The sequence below is a fragment of the Leucopleurus acutus genome (assembly GCF_964270905.1).
Source record: "Leucopleurus acutus genome assembly, chromosome: 6".
NCBI classification, from domain to species: Eukaryota; Metazoa; Chordata; class Mammalia; order Artiodactyla; family Delphinidae; genus Leucopleurus; species Leucopleurus acutus.
This window is the reverse complement of record NC_139149.1, coordinates 95,122,903-95,142,268: the sequence shown is the minus strand read 5'-3', so window position 1 is coordinate 95,142,268 and position 19,366 is coordinate 95,122,903. Positions and strand designations below refer to the sequence as shown.

Here is a 19,366-nt window from a genome sequence, read left to right as displayed (position 1 = left end):
CAGGAGCCCAGGGCCCGCACACGCGCGCGCGCACGCACGTCCTCCCGCCCGCGCCCCGGGCCCCGCCGCCCGCCATCCGCCGCCGCCGCCAGCCGGCCCTCCGCCCGCGGGCGTCTGCGCGAGCCCGGCCGGCGGGGGAGATGTGCTCGGGCTCCGGCGGATCGGTTTCTCGGGGTTTGACCAGCTGTCCCGGGCTAACCCTGCTCCTCGCTGAAGATGGAGGAAGTAAAAACAGGATTACCCTTAGCTACAGATCCACTGCCTTAGTTTCCACCACCAACTGCAGTGCACAAACACACGTTAGGCACAGGAAAGAAAGAAAGAGAGAGGACACACTAACAGTAAACACAAACAAAAGGGTGATGGGATTATTTTACTGCATGCACTGCTGAGGTAAATCTCCGCTTGCCTTTTGCGTGGTGAAGAACAGCTCTTGTTTTGTCTTCTGATTCATAGGTTATATATAAATATGTGTATCTGATTTGCAAAGGGGGGGAGTGTTTTCAAAGTTAAGTGTAATTATATAGTATCTCGTTTTGCACTGTTATGTGATCAAATGACTTGTTGCTATTAACCAGTAATAATAATAATACTATAGATATTTTTCTCTGGGAGGGATGGATTGTGGTTATGATTAGGGTAATGATTTCTGTAAAGGACGCTCAGGGAGTCGGGTTGAAGATGATGTCTTCTGCCTTAATTTATCGTCCCCTCCTTGTAATCTGTTTCTGGGATGTTAATCGATTAATCAGTTCTCATCTCTATAGCTGTCATGGATTTGGACTTGTTTTGCTTTGTTTTAACTTGAATTCCAAGAAAGGTTGGATAGCCTGGAATAAATTACAGCTGTCCAGATAGAAGGTAATATCCAGATCCTGTTGGAATTAAACAACAACAACCTGGTATGACATGTAAAAAGGCAGCCGTTAAATCACTTTGACAGGTTCTGTTATGGGCAAAAGAGATGGAATTAAGATTTAATTTATTATTATTATCATTTTTTTTGCCAAGGGCGAAAAGCAGTCCTGTGAAGTTGGCCTAGGTTCTTTGCTGGGTTCTCCCTGACTGTCCCTCCCCTCTCAACACCCCTCCACCCCCCCCACCCCCCGCCTTTTCTTTCAGTTTTCTTGTCTTAGCTTTTGGTCGATTCTTAAGGAACCGGTGGATCAAGTTTTTTCTCTTCTTGTTAATCGCATTGCTGTAGCACTGACTGACCTCTCTCTCTCTCTTTTTTTTTTCCTCTTTCCTGAAAGTACGTGGTGCCATTCCTGAGTGACTTTTCCTACTAGACCATCCCAAAGGGACGAGGGGGAGGGGTAGAAGGAGGAGGAGAAGGGGGGTGTTCCTTCTCTCTCATTTCTTGGTTTTGTTTATCAGCCGATCTGTTTGCTGGATTTGGGCTCGGAATGACCCACCTGTAAAGTGCTTTTCCTTCCTCCTTGCCTTGAACTCTGCAGGGGGCTTGGCTTGGAAGGGGCAAGGGAGGGAAAGAGAAGGGGGAAACACAAAAAACTTCTTTCTTTCTCTCTCCGTTTATCTTCAGCCCGACATTGTCACCTCCTCTTTGAGGGGTTAGAAGAAGCTGAGATCTCCCGACAGAGCTGGAAATGGTGATGAATCTTTTTTAATCAAAGGACAATTTCTTTTGTATGTACATTTCGTTTCTCTTTCTCCTTTTCTTTCTTTCCTTCTCTGAGGGTTAATAACCATTTCATTGATGGGGCAGACTTCTTTCGCTTCTCCCTGACGTTTCTTTCTTAATATGTGTGTGTTAAATGTGTACATTTTTAAAGAGATAAACTCATTTGTAAAATATCCGAAGAAATTGCTCCCCTTTAAACTTTACGGATGCCTTTCTTTAAAGCCTTATGTAATCATAATTTGAAAGAATTTGATAACAGTACAGCAGGTTGAAATTTAAGTGTTATGTAGTGACTGAGTTGGGAATTTGATCTGATTATTCCATAAAGGAAGAAAGAAAAGTTTTTTTTGGGGGGGGGTAGGGAGGGTGGTGGTGAAGAAGGGGAGGGGAGGGAGAAGGGAAGTGGTTTTGGAGACAAGAAGTGAAGCTGCCTGTTTTCCAGTAAGTAATGGAGAAATTCCAGGAGCCAGGGCTAAATATACTTGGCGATCAATACAGAAATGGCTCATTGTGAATAATTTAGCTGCTGGTGCAGTGAGAGTTTTGAAACTAAAGGCAAAAAGGACTAGGGCCAAAGGAAAAAAAAATAAGTAAAAATCTTCTCAGGACATGTCAATTCTTTAAACTTTTTTCTTCAAAGTATACAGTTAGCTTATCGATCTTTTCGTTATGTGAAATCAAAGCTAGGGGGTGTCATCTCATACAATTTACTTTTGTTTCTGAGAATTAAGTTCCTGTTTTGTGTCATTGGTGCACGAAAATAATTCCCCAAACTTTGAAAAAGTGATCCCCTTACCCTCTTCAAAAAGTGTATGAATTTTTCAAAATTGGAGTGTATTAAGTAGGCTCGGCATGGTATCCAACCATGGTCTGGCAGGAAATTAAGGTTACATTGAACAGGTGCTTACACAGAACTTGGGGTTGGCTAAAATGTCAATACAAGCCTGGCAGTTGGGTAACTGCTGCAGAAACCTTCGAGACATACTTGGGCCCGAAGTTTTTTTGTTTTGTTTTGTATTTCTTCTGTTTGTTTGTCCTCCCCCCTCCCTATTAGAACATGATGAACCAACTTGCAACAATTGTGAATAGAGCTATCTGTATACTCGGGAAGTCCTCAAACTGCAGCTTGATTGTAGGAAGTAGTGAATGGTAAAATACTTCAATCCCAGTTAAAGCTGGCACTTTGGAGGTGTACCCCCTTCCTATTTTTTTCTCTAAACCGAGTAAATTCTGATTAAAAGAGTCATTCATTTCTTGCTGCAGCCCATCTCATAGCACACTTATCTTTCCTATCCTATCTCCAGCAGGAATCAGATCATTTGCAGAAAGAGTTCAGTGACTTGCAAATGAGCACATACAGTACACTGTAGTATGTTTCTTGGGCACAGGTTGCAGCAGCAGCAACATGGGCTAACTGCTTGGAGCTTCAAATAAGTTAAGCATTTAATGGCAGATACTGAAAGGAATCATTGTGTTAAGGGTATAATCTTTTGTATTGCAGCACTGCACTTTGACTATGGAAACAGAGGCTATTGATGGCTATATAACGTGTAAGTATTCATTTTCATTAATCTGTTATTGGTAATAAAATTATGTTTGCTACCTGTATCGTAATTTCTGAATTGGAAGTTTTTGTCAAGAACTGTAAACTCTTACCTCCTATCTGTTCACAATTTCACCTTGTAAATGAGTTTGAGAAAATAGCACTGAAGTGAAATAAGAAGGAACTATAGATATATACCTGCTATATTAAGAATAGTAGCTTAGCAGATCAACAATTTACTACTTTATTGTTTTTTCATTTACTTTAAGTCTAGAATAGGTCGGGTTACATATATGTCTACTAATATGGCATGTACTAAATACTTAGTACTCTGTAACCTATTTTTCAGACACATAATGTGAAAGAGAATTAGCTCACTCAAGTTGACATTTTTTTTTTTAGCAAACTCTCCTTTCAAACATCTAACTCTCTGATAGCCAGCATTTTGGAAATGCTCATTAAAAATACTGTGTGCTTAAGGATTAAATTAGATGTTAAAAGAAAACAGTTTTTTCAACTAGAAGATACTTTAGAAATCAACTACTCCAGTCTCCATTATTTTACAGTTTAGATGAATGTGATAATGAAATTTTGTAATTTTTTAATCGTGGGCTGGTTGTTGCTTTTCGTCATTTCGTTCATTTATTGTCTATTTCTAAATAACATTTCCTTATAGTTTCTTTTTAAGGGAAAAATGTATTTCATTAAAATCATATATGCATACCCCTGCATATATGATTACAAAGTTGGTAATTAGATTTTAGATGACAATGAACAGAGACCAAAAGATTTTATTTTGTGAAAACAGGTGACAATGAGCTTTCACCTGAAAGGGAACACTCCAGTATGGCAATTGACCTCACCTCAAGCACACCCAATGGACAGCATGCCTCACCAAGTCACATGACAAGCAGTAAGTCTTCATTTTATGATTTTTTTTTTCCTATTTCTCTAGCGATAGACTTGAATTTGTTAGGTCTGTAGGGTCCTCTCACATTGTGGTGTAGCTGCTGCTATAGATTTTGTTAAAGAAAGAACAACACAGATTTATTCCTGTTCATTTTGGTATCGTAAAACATGAGCCTGCTTACTAGTCTGAACTATCCCAAGGTGGCATTTGGGAGCTGGTGCTTACCTGTATCAGGTAAGAAATGTTAGGCTTTTCTGGTTATTCTTTTGTCTTGCCAGGTTTTAGTTTTGTTTTTGTTGCTGGGTAAAAAAGTATGGAAACACGTTATTTCCAAAGGACTCTTCGAAGTAAAAAAAAGGAAAAGAAATTATTTTCTATTACCTTGGCACAAAGCTAATCCATCAGTGGTAGAATTGCAGTGTTAGTTGCTTTTTTTTTTTTTTTAAACGTGTGAAAGTTTCGTGTCCAAAGCATTGGAAGTGAAATGTAATTGAAAATTTGTGGAACTCATTTACATCCATTTCTCTGACAAAGTGAAAGCATTTTGTTTTAGACTGTCCAGAGAAGAATTGAGAAAATTTGGAAGGATGTTTTGAACTTGCAGGAATAGACAGTTTTGGCTACTGTTTTTGATAAAGGGTCATTCATTGATATACGAAACATTGTTTTTGTGTAATAGAAAAGCAACTTACATGCTGTCAGTGACAGAAGACAAAATACTTTATTAAGAATTTGGTTTATTTTCTCTTAATTATAATGTTTCATAAGTTATAAAGTGCAAATGCTCTGTTACTCCTACTTAAACTTAATTTGAAATCGTGTGTTTATACTTTTGATATGTGTTATATTCTTATACAGAAAGGCCATCTGATTTACATGTAAATATAATTTAATTTAAAAGCTTTCTATTTGGGTGACATGTGAAGGAAAAGCATTTTCTTTCCTTTTTAAATGAAGATTTAATGACTAAAGAAAACTGAATCATCGAGTGAATTATGAGCATATTCTTAATATATTAATTCTGATTATCCTGAGAGAACAAATTTTCTTTCCACTTCCCTCTTACAGTTTCAAAACTTGATGTTATTGTGAAACTACTAGCTTCATAAGTAGTTAAGACTTCTGAATTATAAGCAAGAGTATATAGAATACTATTGAATACATTTTGCAATTTGTTAACTTTAAGTGGTTCTAGTTATTGACTTGAAATTTCGACTGAACTATGTGAACTTACTTTACTTATTTAAAAGTTTTCTTTATTTTTATTAATGGGAAGCACTTCCTAGGAAGACTTCATTCTAGAAGCAGTCATTGAAATTCCTTTATCATGTAGGAAGAAAATTAATAGTGATGGAATGTATATTAAATTATAGTGCTAATCTCTTGTAATGGATCTTGTAGGATTAATTTAATTTTTCTGCTAGTTGGCTATTGATTTGATAAAAGTTATACTACTATTGCAATGTAGGGAGTACAATTTTTACATTTTAACATTTAACATTACTAGGTCCTTGGCAGGATAGATATTTTATTTTTCAGATAATTTTCATTTAATTTCCTAAAGAATAAAGATAGATTGATATACAATTTCTGTTAGCTTAATATTTAGCTATTGTCTTTAGAAACATTGAATATAAGGGGTACGTAATATTGGGTAATCAGACTTTGACTGTCATCCCCCAGCCACTGCTAGAATATCAGCTGGAAAATACTTGGTAATTGGTTAATTAGCTCCTCTATTTGTGAATTTGATTTTGGTTTTGCAAGTAGTCCTTTCTAAAAGGCAGTTCACTCATTTATTTTAAATAAACATTGCAGAGTATGGGCATGATCAGTTTGGACAAATAAGAACTGTGCTTTTGATATTTGAGTTTTTCTCACCCAACAGCAGTAAAATTATGTTTGGTAAAGAGGTTTTGTTCTTGTTTCTTTTTTTTAACTTACTAGCCTGTGGCAATTCCATGTTAGTATAGTTTTTAGCTAAGCTGCATGTGTTTTCATGTTCTTTTCCAAAGAGTTGCAGGTTAAATATTTTGGCTCTCACTTCAGAGCTGTCTGTTGCATCCTTTACGTAGCCTCTATTTACAGTATCTAGGTTACCCACTTAGGTGTTAGATGGAGAAGATACCCATTTTTCCTCTCTGTTAGATCTAGGAGAATATCAGCATTTTAGATTGCCAAAGCAAATAGTGCTAGAGAGGGACTCTTGTCTGTTAATTAGAATAAGAGACCTACAATCGGTCGCTCAGATGTTTTTCTATGACTTGGAATAATTTTTTGTGCGTGTGTGACTTGTCAAATCACTTGTGTCTGAGATTACTGGTTTTTCTAAATCCCTTTATATGCATTGCTGACTTTATTATATGAAAAGAACTTATTTATTTCCCACATTTTTTAATATCTTCAAATAATATTCCTAAAGGGCTGTGACTTCCAAAAACAGAATTGCAGTTTTGGTTGAAAGTATTAGAGCTGAAAGTAAATGTGAAAACCTTTATGATAGAATAAGATAGGTTCCATAGCAGCAAGGAGGACAAGCGTATATGTGTAAGAGGTAAAAAAGTTATTTTAAAACAGTTAGAAAAAAAATAAAAGGAATAAAGCCTTTGATTTTATGAAATAACTGACGTTCTAGCAGTAAAGTAACACTACCATGTGATAGCCCACTTATTTTGGCTTTAGGAAAGTGGTCAGTTTTATTCTAAGGTCATAGTCATTTGTTTAGGTTATTCGATGACTATTCTAAGATGAAGGGTGTCTGTATAACTTGCTGCCAGCTATTGTATAAAAAATAATGACAGCAGCTATCATTATTTGACAGTGCTAGAAGAGAGCATCGGTGACTTGGGAGAGAACTAAAAATGTTACAGTGCCTGGCAGTCTTTGGTTTTAAAATTCAGCATGTAAGATAAAAAGAAGTAAGAGGTATTAGTGAACTTAACATTTTGTAATGACTACATCCTATATTTTCGAGTGGATTTCCTTAGAGAAATTTAGACTTTTTCTTCTAGAATAAGGATCTCTTTGATAAGACGATGGGCATTGTTGCCCAAGATCATTAGTGTACATATTGAGTCTGCTGACAATCTTCGGTGTCAGGGATGACAGTATATGCCTTGATGGCTACTGGAAATACACAGTGTTAAGTGATTTTAAAAATAGAATCTGGAAGTTAAGGATCTGAGACAGACAACTCAGACAGAACAATACAAAAATAATCCATATTGTATTTCGGTCCATCAGATGAGACTTACTTTGTGATTCCTTATGTTTCTGGGTTAGCTCATTCCCAATTCTTATATAGTTGCTTCAGTATCGGTTTCAAACTGTGCTATACCTGCTGCTGAGTATTTTGAAAGATTTTTAAGGTTCAAAAAATTGTCATTAATCTTATTTTTCTCATTATCATTTACTTTTATAATGCTAACAAGTAAATTTTCTTTGGAGAGAGCTAATGGTGTGAAAATACATTGTGACATAAATTTTGTTTCTATTACTTTAAAACCTTTACATGGATCAACTTTGCAGTCAATACCATTTATCAGTCAGTTTGATGGCCAGGTGGCATGTATGGAATTGGAAGAAGTAGTAATTCTAGTTTTACAAGACTCTGACCAATAATCAGGTCAGGGAATCTAGTTTATTCTTTTTAGAGTGCTTCACATTCATTTTTTTTCTTAGCTAGTTTCCATTTTTAGAACCTAGTGAAGCATAAGTATAGTATGATTTCTATTTTTCTTGTGAGGAAATGGAGGTTTGAAGAAACCAGTTGGCCTCTTAGGTCCCTTAGCAGAAGGATAAAGTTGTCAGGATTGGGATGTAAAACTGATATTACCTTGTGGGTTAGTTAGATCACTTTATTGATAACTCTTGAAAATGTCATTATCTCAGGGTGCCCACCATGTCCAGTACTGACCCATGTTTTAGTGACAAAAACAGTATTACAGAAGTAGAATAGGGTTATTATGAGGGTGGAATGATAACAGATAATCTTGTTAAGCAGATGCTCTACTGCACTTTTAAAAATATAGCTTATGTTTTGGGACTCACCAGCTTTCTGAGTTGTCTTCTGTATCTTAGTTCGGCAGTCACCCTTGGCTGGATTTCCATAGGACACACCCTAATATAACACCAGATGGACTTGATGTAAAAGCTTGCTCTGTTTTCAGTCGTAGTACTTAGTTTTGTATATATACTCAACATACCTTACATTTAGTTTTCACTTGTCGGGAAATTAAAAAATATAAGTTTGACTTGATTTCTTTGCACCCATCAGAGGTAAGTGTCATGGACATGTACCAAAAGGAAAAAAAAAAAAAAAGGAACTAAAGGAAGTACGTATGAGCAGGGAATTAACAGCAAAATTTCTGTATTTTTTACTTTGCAGCTCATTCCGCCCCCACCCCCCACCCCCCCCATCTTTTAAGTCTGCTTTGAAGTAAGAATAAATGTCTGTCTTGGAGAAACAAAACAGCTTACTGTAGAAGTGTTGTTTATATTGCCTCTATCTTTGTCCAAATTTGTCTTCCTCACTGGAAATACATTAAAAATGATGTAATGTGATTGGTTAGGTTCTTTTGGGAGTCTTCCTTTGAGCCGTAAGGAATTGAGATCCCTGGGTCCCATCCTGTTCTCTCCTGACTTTGAATAGCGATACATTTTGATTTTATGATGTTCTGAAAGATCAGTAGCAGGGTCACAGTCCTCAGATGAGGTAGACTGTGTTGTTTTTCTTTGCTTTTTTCCTTTATATCTGTTTATATAATATATATTTATTGACCTGTTAGTATTTTCCTTTTGTGAATTAATCAAGACTCAGGATATCTCTGCTGAAATAGGTAAAGAGTATTTAGGAACTATTTTCCCTTATTATAAATGTGTAATCACAACTGGAGTGAGAGAAAGAAGGGGGGCATAATTTATTGAATATATATAGGATGCCCAACACTATACTAAGTGATCCATATTATTTCACTTAGTCTCCACAACAGCTCTGTGAAGTTACTCTGTTTATACTACAGAAAACTGAGGCTCAGAAGCAGTAGATTGCAGGTGGTTAAAAATATGGGCTTTGGAGTTATACAGGCCTGTGTTAGAATTCTTGCTTTGCCACTAGCTTGCTGTATCATCTTAGTCATGTTACTTCACATCTCTGAGCTCCAGTTTTCTTATCTGTAGAATTGGGATAAGCAATACCTAAGTCAGTGGGCTGTTGTGAGGTTTATTTTTTTATCTTTATTTTTCTTCTTTTTCACTGTGCTGCGTGACACATGGGATGTTAGTTCCTAGGCCAGGGATGGAACCCGTGCCCCCTGCAGTGGAAGTGCAGAGTCTTAACCACTGGACCACCAGGGAAGTCCCTGTTGTGAGGTTTAAATGAGGCAATATTATGCAAAATACTTAGCGCAGTTCCTGACACATGCTAAGATCCAATAAATAATCACTGCTGCTATCACTCAGAGCAGGTAAGTTTCTTTTGCACCAAACCATGATTCATAAGAATGTTCTCTTTTTTTTTTTTTTTCAAATCAATATCTGTTTGAAATTCAGATCTTTTGCTCTTTCCGTTTTACTACATAGGTCCATGGAATGGAGATAGGCATTTCTAATAACTTAGGGTAAAAGTGAAAGAAAACCCCCCTCTATTATTTAAAGCATCTGTGAAGATTTTGGTTAAGAAAGAAGTAGAGTTTGTCTATGTGCCAGAGATTCTTTTTATTGGGTTTCAGTGTTCCTGAGCTAAGTTTTATATTTTTGGTTACATGTAAAGAAAATCATTGCTTATCATTGGTGCCCTAAAGCCACCAGTCTTTAAGAATGGAAAAAGTCCTCTTAGTAGAGTAACCTAGCCATATCTAGAATCAATTCTTTCTTTGAAAATCTGTATCTAAAATTTCACCATATTTGTTGCTTCTGGTAGTACCGTCAGTTCTCATTTGATGATACTTAATCAAGTTGTAGGCCTGATTGTTGCTAATTATGCATTTTGGCGGTAATAGTTTAGGTGTTTTAAATTTGAAGTAAACTTAAAATAAAATTATCACAAGCATTTGACATGTTGCTATATTGTTCTAGTTGATTAATTCAACAAATATTTGTAGGCTATCTTTTATGTGTCAGGCACAGTAAGGTGAATCCAAAGGTGAATAGTATACTATTTTTGTCCTCCGGTAGCTCATGCTCTGGTCCTCCTGTAGCTCATGCTCTGGTTCGAAAGAGACATCTGAACAGGGCATTATACTATGATAACCTCAGTGTTCTTATTATTATGGGGAGTGAGGGGTGGTACTAGTTTGAGAAGACTTCCTGGAGGGAGATGCTGCTTAAGCTGAGACTTATTAAATGAATAGGATTTAGGAGAGAAGCAGAAGGCTTGTTCACCAAACAAACCCACAGTGGGAGCTGAGAAATAATATGATATGTTCTGGGAAATACAAACAGATTGGTATTTCTGGAGTGCAAAGTTGGAGTCTTAGAATTTGAAGCCAGAGATGACTCTGGAGAATTAACCAGGGCAAGATAATGGAATATCTTTTATAAGAGGAAGCTTGGATTTCATTTTCAAGGGAGCACAGGATTTTAACAAATAAGATTACTTCAGTCTTTTTATTGACATGGATCATACCAGCTACAATAGGAGTAAAATGATTGTGGCTGGGGAACACTCTAGGGGCAGGGGGTTCTTTAACAGGCTGTTGCAATGACAGAGTGAAAAGTCATGAGAGCCAGTGGTAGTGAAGATAATAAGGAAGAGAAGGATTTGGGAAATAATAGCTTAAAGTGGACAGGACTTGGATCGTAGGGTTAAGGATAGGAGAAAGTTCATGATGATTATTAGATTATTGGATAGATGGCAATAGGTTCCATCAGGGAAGATAGGAAATACTGGAACAGGTTTCCAGGAAAAGATCTAGTTTAGTTTAATTCTGTATACAGAGAGTTTGAAGCACCTGTGGAATTTGGGAGAGGATAGCAATCAGGCAGGAGGATAGTTTAGACTAAGTGTGAATTTTCCTAATTAGTGAAATCTAATATGTAGCTTGTGGTTTTGTTACTTTCCCTCCTGTATTACTTTAACAATAGTTTAGTATTTCTTTAAAAAATTCTTCCCTAAGTAATTCTCAGCATTTGATCAGTGACCACGTTTCCCCAACTGCCCCCATTGAATCAAAATTCTATATGGAAATGTACGATCACAGGTTTTAATGAACTCTTTTTGCTTAATGGAGTCCTTTTATGCTAGTCTCAGAAGTTGGATTAGTTGATGTGATTGACTCACTGATTTTTAAACAAAACATGCTAGCCCTCTCCTTAAAATTTTGTGGTCTATTTAATATCATAACTTTGATGGTTACATATTAAAAAAAAATCATATGCCATACACTCCAAGACCTCTACTGTAATGATTTGTCTTTATTCTGTAACCTATTTCTCATCTATAAATACATAGCTTAAAACATATGAGGAATCATTTGTTAACTAAGTACTAGCCAGTTCTGCTACATTAATAGCCAAAGAATTTAATGATTTTATGCAGAGCCTTTTTGAAAACTTTGAGATAAATATACAACATGATATATATCATTTGGAAATTATTTGGTACATAATTTTTTATAAGTTTATAATATTGTGCCCCTTGGGATAAAATAATGTAAGGGGAAAAGTGTGGTATAGAAAACATCTTAATCTATTTCCTTAAAACATATATTATAGAACACCATCTTAGAAATTAAGCCCTGATTACCCAAGACACCATGAAATTTCAAATGAATGTTAATGATGAAAATAACTTCATCTGAGATTTCCTGTATGTGGAGATTCAGAACTTGCTGTGGAGATATTTTTATCTTTTAATCACTGATCCAGCAAACATTTATTAAGCATTTTCTTTGTGTGATGCACTGCTGATGCTGGGGCACAAAAACTGTGTTAGGGATTTTTTTTTGGAGTGGATGTTATCTTTCAAGGTCCAAGAGAATTCATATTTTATTTGAGATATTAATAATCCCATTGCATTTAGAAGCAAATAAGTGTGTTGTGCTCACCATAGTTTATATCCATTGTAGAGAAATGAACTGCTTCTCACCTTTTACCTCTGAGAATTCTTCAAAAGTGTATAAATTTGAAGACACACAATGAAACAGAGACAAAAATACAGCCAGCTTCTAAAATAGGTTCCCACAGGAGAACATTTCCCCAAGAAATTTTCTATAATGTAGGATTTTGTTCTCAGCCTTACAAGTTCCGAAACTTGATTGGCAGCATGCACAGAGCGGCACCGTATCTCAAGGTTGACTCGCATTAAACAAGTTTACAAAATTGATGTTTAAAGTTGGAATACCAATTTATGTCTGTACTTTCATTAAAAATAAAACAAACGAACAAAACCTGAACCAACTAACATAGGATCTGGATCACCTCAGTTGGCTTGACCAGATCTGTTTTTGTGTGTGTACTGACCTATATGGGTAAAGCAACAAAGGTCATTTGGTTAGCAAGGAATACAAACAAAGGGAGTTAGTTACATAATTCAAATGTTTAATGGCATCAGACTAAGAGACCCTAATATGTTCAGCATCACAATAGAAATAGCAGTGCCATTTGCATCAGTATGGTTGAAGTCTTTTGTCCAATTCCTTCTTCCCTGAATGGACATGGATTTAGATTCCCTAGATATAGCCTCAGCCAAAATACTTCTGAGAGTCATTTTTTTTCTTGGCTTCCTTGGCTAAATCCCACAGATTCAGTTTTTAACTTATACATGTCATCAGGTTATAACCAATTCTTGTCAGCCTAGGATCCATTCATTTTCTTTAATGTAATTTTACATTTCTGCTTAGATTTGTTAAGTGTTGATTTTATAGCCTAACTCTATGAAAGCTATCTTATAATACCTATAAAGGATACCCCAACTACTATTACCATAAATTCAAACTTCCATTCGCAGAAATGTTGATGGGTGATGTGGCCAGCAGTTTAAGAGGTCTTAGTATCTATTTTAGATGAAGATGGAAAATAGCACTGCCACCTGAGAAAGCACCTTACGTTAGCTGGGGATCTAGGAGAGCTTCTAATTAATAGGTCAGGAGGAATAAACATCACACTAGTTTCATGAAATCTCTGAAGTAGTCCGGCCACAGCAAATGAGACTTTATAGACAAGTATAATATTTTAGGTTAGTTACTAGGGAAGGCTATCTTAATTACTGAGTGTGAATTTAAGAATATTTTTTCAAAGCACACAGCTTTATTTTGGGGCCACATGTTGATTATAAAGAAATTAGAGATTTTCCAGATGTGAATCTTTGAAGAAAATGGCTATGCCTTATCTATTGGGTTGGCCCAAAAGTTCGGGTTTTTCCTTAAGATGTTACAGAATATTTCTTCGTTCCCAGTATACAGTATCATACTGGGTCATTGTAGGAGCCCAGTAATTATTTATTGAATTAAGGAACTGCTTATATTCACATATTGCATATGTGTATTTAAATAATGTATTTCTGATCTATTTGAGGAAATTTGGAAAGTTGATTTCTTAGATGTTGAAATAATTCTGAAATCCCATTTTACTTGTGATTTTCTTTGTTAGGGTATGTATTTATTTCAACCATGTCTCAGTCTCAAAAGGATTTTGTAATCTTCAGATCAGCCCCAAACAGATGATCTTCAAGATTCTAAACGTCTCTTTAGTTTTCTGATTCCATACTAACATAGTCAGTGGAATTCAAGTTAGTGTAAATGTTTCAGTGAATATGTTATAGTCATCATCATCGTCTTCATTACTAATATCTTTATATGACACATTTAGTGTTTACAGATTTCACACCACATATAATTTTAAAATCAGTTTTTCTATCACTTATTTAAAACTGCATGTACAAAATGGAATGCTTCAATTAACTTTTCTTATGCTCTCCAGATATTTTGAGGAGCATATAATTAATCAGTGTAAAGTCACGTTCTAATAAATTAACATTCTGGTGTCTACACCTTTGACATTTTTGTCATTGCTCTCTTATTATCATGGAAGCTGTAGCTCTCCTTACACCTGACGGTGTCAACTTTACCTACTACTTACTAAGACATCAGTATGCAGGGCTTGGCCATATTTTGAAGTGCTGGGAAGCTGCATTGCTCTGTTTCTGTTGAATTAACTAAGAATTTCTGGCTGAGTTCTAAAGAGGAATTATTCCTTCTGCAACTATATAAAACATTTCCTGTTATGTCATTTTCATGAAGAGCCTTGTTGTTTTGTTTTTGTTGTTCAAAACAAACATTTTAGCAAGTAGTATTTACATATGGAAATATATTTCTTTTGTAAGACATGTCTTTCAAGCCTTTTAATCAGACTTATGTCAGTATCTTTATTATCCAGATGGTCTGAGGTAGATTGCATTATTTTCATTACATTTGTTACCTTCTTGATGGAAAAGTAGCATTTGTATACCTTTTCGAGCTGAGGATTTACGTTTAACTCCTGATTGAAGTAGGTTCATTTATTTTTACTAGAAATGATTGCTTAGATTATTCATATATCACTTAGAGCTTGGACATTGGGCTGTTTAAGAATTTTTAGGTATTGAAAATAGGTAAGTAGTACTTAATCATTGAAAAACAGTAAGCAGTACTGTTTTAAAATTATAAGTACTTTAAGAACACTGATTCTAATATAGTATTTTGAAATATAAAACAAATTCTATTATATTGCTGAATGTTGCAAAATATTTGAAAGTGGTAATAGATTTTGTTTGAACATAATTGAGAACTAGAAAAAGAAATACGAGATATTTTTCTGTAAGTCTTCTGTTTTTTACTCAAAATATGAATTACACACTGCCATCTGTCTGAACTATGACAGATTAATGACCTAATTACAGTTTTTGGATTCAGTTTTTTGGGAACAAAAAGAAACACCCCTGCTTCCCAAGAAAACAATTTAAAATAAATTATTTTTACATATATTGTGCTAACAATAAGGCTATCTTTTGATGAATTCGAGTAGTTTTAGTTGGTCCCACAGTTTGAGTACAATAACTGGTAACAGATTTAAAGATCTGTTATTTTTTAAGCAAATCAGAGAAATTATAGTTAACTAAACAATTGCTTTCATACAACTGTATGTGCAAGAGAGCGCCATTTATGTTTTAAAAGTGTGTGTGTGTGTGTGTGTGTGAGAGAGAGAGAGAGTGAAAGCAAAGAATAAGGAAGGAAAGAAGGAAGGGAAGACCAGACTATTGGTAGTGTTCACTTTGGCTTATGTGAAGGTAAATAGGGTGTTTTATCATTTATTCTAAATAGTCCTGCATTATTTAGATCTTTTATAAAAGATCTTTTACTTGCATAATTAAAAAAAAAAACAAATTCAGTCAACCATCTTCTCAAAGCACGGAGCTGTTTTGTAAAAGAGACAATGATATCGCTGATAAGAAAGGTCTAACCTTGAAATTTCAGTGATATAATAGACTCATGCAATTGGACTACTGCCGTTGATGATAAATACTGAAGTCAGGGGTATTCTCATATACAAATGCTGTCAACAGACTCACTGAATATTATTTTAAATTTATTCTGAATATAAGGTGTTTTCTTAATGGCTGTAATACAGTGGAATTTCCAAATAAAGTTACATACTCTGGAAAGTTTTTTGAGTGATATTGATTCATAGCATGAGATGCTGTAAAGTAAATAATGTTCATATAAGTGTACTTCTGGCAATGCTAAGGAGACATGTAGCATTACGATGCCAAAAGAAATCTGAGTAGAATAAGTTAAAACTTATCCTTAGGTTTTCCGTTCTACCTTGTATATGATAATAAAGTTTACTTTTTTTTTTTTTTTTTTTTTTTTTTTTTGCGGTACGCAGGCCTCTCACTGTTGTGGCCTCTCCCGTTGCGGAGCACAGGCTCTGGACGCAGAGGCCCAGCGGCCGTGGCTCATGGGCCCAGCCGCTCCGCGGCATGTGGGATCCTCCCGGACCAGGGCACGAACCCATGTCCCCTGCATCGGCAGGCGGACTCTCAACCACTGCGCCACCAGGGAAGCCCAAGTTTACTTTTTTAAAAGACCCTTAGTCTCTTTTTCATGTTCATCAATTTAAAATTCCATTGAATGTTGCTCATTGAAAGGAAAGAGTAGAGGTATGGAGTATAGAGAACAGAGAAGAGAGGTAGCTCAAGAAGAGAGAACACAAGTGGTGAATCCAGAAGTGAGGGATAAGCCACAGAACCCACTTGAGTTAGCAGATATACTGGAGAGAGGAAGAGGCAAATGAAAAATGAGATCTTTCCCTTCCTTTTTTCTTCTTTCAGAAAGCATAAATAAATATCTGAATTTATAAGTTAATTAAAGAAGTTACCTCCTGCTTGAGTGATGAAGAATGTGGCCATAAGATTAAAGTGGTTTCTGGTAGAAGATAAATGATAAATATTGATAGTCAATAGAAAGAAGTGTACTTTTTCAGATATCTGAAAGCCAGGGAGTGAAAGATGGGGGTTGACTGGTTAGAAGAACTGGAGTCCTAAGGGTTTCAGCCTAGAAAGATTGGAAGATTGAAGCAGTAGAAGTCGGTAGTATAAAATAGATTGTTTGCTGTCATAACCCAGTGGTGTTACTGATGGCCATCTTGGACTCACCTATTGCTTTTATCTTTTGCAAAAGTGACTGAAATATATGCTGTGTCTGAGAGGTATCCTAATTGGTTGTGTTCCTAAATTATAACGGATGCAGTCAACTTTGATCTTGTCCCTCAATTGCCTTTTTACTTCATTTCAGTGGGAAAGGCCGTTGGGGAGTTAGGGAGACCATAAGCCTGCCAGAAACAGTAAGAACTTTCTCTGCTTTCTTTCTTTTTTTTTTTTTTTCCCTCATGGGAGGCGGCAATGAAGAAGGAACTTGATATTGAGCAGATGAGATGGGGTTTTGCATCCAGTTTTTGTTCTCTGATCTCTTGTTTTTCCATTTTCCTCCTGAAGTATCTAAGACACAAGCACTGAGTGTTTCAAAAGACTTTCTTCAGATCATACCCTGTCAGAGATTTAGAATTCCCAGGTTGGCTGTTACCTACTGGAATACTCTTCTAAAATTAACCTTGTGATAATACCGCAGTAAAAATTTATCAGACGTGAGATGAAGTTTACACATGTATTATTGTTGAAGGGAAGGTTTGCTAAGCCCATAAATAATAAAAACAAGATCAGGGTATATGTTTAACTGGCTTAAGAAAAAACAGTTTTTAAGCCTATTAAAAGTCATATATTTTATTTGTAAAATATTTTAGACTATTTGAAATGCTTTCACATCTAACATACAATGTGCTCATTAAAACTTGATCTTAATATTTATTTAAGCAGTCTCAGAGGAATCTGTTCTTCCTGGCATTACTTAAGCCTTTTATTTGTTACTAGAAAATAATAAACATATATTTTTAAAAAATACAGAACTGAATGAATTTTCCTCTTCCCCTCCCTATGTGGTAAAAAAAAAGTGAGCCCTGATATATATCAAATGTGAGACCTCTAGACAGATATTTCATCTCTTAGAATCTCAGTTTGTAAAACAGGGATATTAATAATCTGCTTTGTCAGAGTGGCAAGTGTTAGAAATAATACATGTAAAGGCTCCAGAATGGTGACTGGCATGGAGTAAGTTAACCAGAATGGTAGCTATTATTTTATTGTTAGATGAAAAGAGTATGAGAAAAAACTTGAATCAAATAACCGAGAAAAAGATCCCACATACATGTGGTATCAACTAGTCTTCTAGAAAGGATGTGCTTTTACTCTGCTTTTAAGCAACAACAATTAAAAAAAAAAAAAGTAGTCCAAAGCATTGCTGATAAAACTCAAGATATCTGCATCCCTGAGTGGATATTTTTGCTCTTCATCTGTCTGAGTGCTGTCAGATCGTCCTTGTTTGAAAAGAAATGTGTGTGCAGATATGAGGCAATTATTAATTCTGTTGTATTCAAATCAATTACTAAAGAAATGAAGCTAAAATTACCTAATTAATGCGAATCACAAATAAACCTGCTCTGTTTGTGAGGGATGTAATTGAAATGGTAATTATGCGGTAGGAATGCACTTCATTTGAAGATGGCAGTTCAGAAGACGTGTTTGGTGGCAGGATTTGACTGCACAGTGTGACTCCCTCCTGACCTGGCCCAGAGGGGGGTCTTGTTTACTTATTTACTAGATATGTTGGTGAGTGAATTCCAAGTATGGTTCTGAAATTCCATGAATTTCCATACTCATGGAGCTGTGTGTCCTACATCATTACCCATCTCTCTGTTGCATATCTGGAATTCTCAGAACTATATATCAGTCCCCAGTAATGTCCATTTTTTTCCTCTGTGAACAATCAAGAAGAAAAGTGGATATTCTTTTGAGAAGATTTTATAGCAGAATACATAATAAACAGGCTACTCATAGGTCATTGGTTAAAAGATGCAGAAATCTTTGTAAATCCCAATGAGATCATTTAAAGTTACACATTTTGCTCTTCATGTCTGAAGTGTAACTTTTCCTGGGTCTGGGTTACTATGAGCATAGTGTCAGTGCAGTCAGTCCTTAAAACAAATGATCCTTTTATCCAGGAATAGTTTCCTCTCTAAAAACTAGGAAGCCTTTATCACTTCCTATCTTGTTTTACCATTACTCCATTGCTTGTGTACATCTTATCGCCCCTGTAAGACTGGAATCTCCTTGAGCGCAGGGAAAATGACTATAATCTCTACAGCCTGGGGGTAGCCGTCAGAGCCTGACTTCAGTGCTGATCAGACTTGGGTTTAGGACTTGGGCTGTGCTATGTGTTAATCTCCAATTCCTCCTTTGTCAAATAGGCAAAGTTAGTGCTTGTCTCTTGGGGTTGTTGTGAGGATTAATAAAACACTTCAGTAAAGCTTCTATCACAGTGCCTAACACATTTCAAGAAATATTAATTTCTCTTTTCCACAGAAGTTAGCTAGCATGTTGCCTTTTACGTATGTGTCTCCATCAGGAAGGCTGCCTATTAATTTTTAACTACATTATGAGTTAATATGAATTGCTTATTTGGCTAGACACCTTAGAGATGTAACTCAGTTATTTCTATAAGTTATTAGTTAGATGAACCCCACAGGTTTGGTCACTTCAGCACTGTGTGTACTAAGGATACATCACCCAGCTAGTCTTTTTACCCACAAGGCAGTTTTAAAATAAATGGTCTCAAGTTAACACTAGCTTAGGCTCTTGAACTCTCTTCGCAACACTCACTCAAACAAAATACTTTGTTAGACT

General features: G+C 35.8%; 1 protein-coding gene across 1 annotated transcript in view; it reads left to right on the top strand.

The window, feature by feature from the left end:
- Positions 1-305: 305 nt before the first annotated feature.
- The window catches only part of IKZF2 (IKAROS family zinc finger 2), a 170,572-nt gene continuing 151,511 nt past the window's right edge, over positions 306-19,366 (top strand). The window contains exons 1-3 of the mRNA XM_082840606.1: positions 306-393; positions 3,144-3,192; positions 3,994-4,098. Coding sequence (XP_082696732.1) covers positions 3,159-3,192; positions 3,994-4,098 — 139 coding nt within the window. The 5' untranslated portion in view covers positions 306-393; positions 3,144-3,158. The remainder of the gene's footprint in view (positions 394-3,143; positions 3,193-3,993; positions 4,099-19,366) is intronic.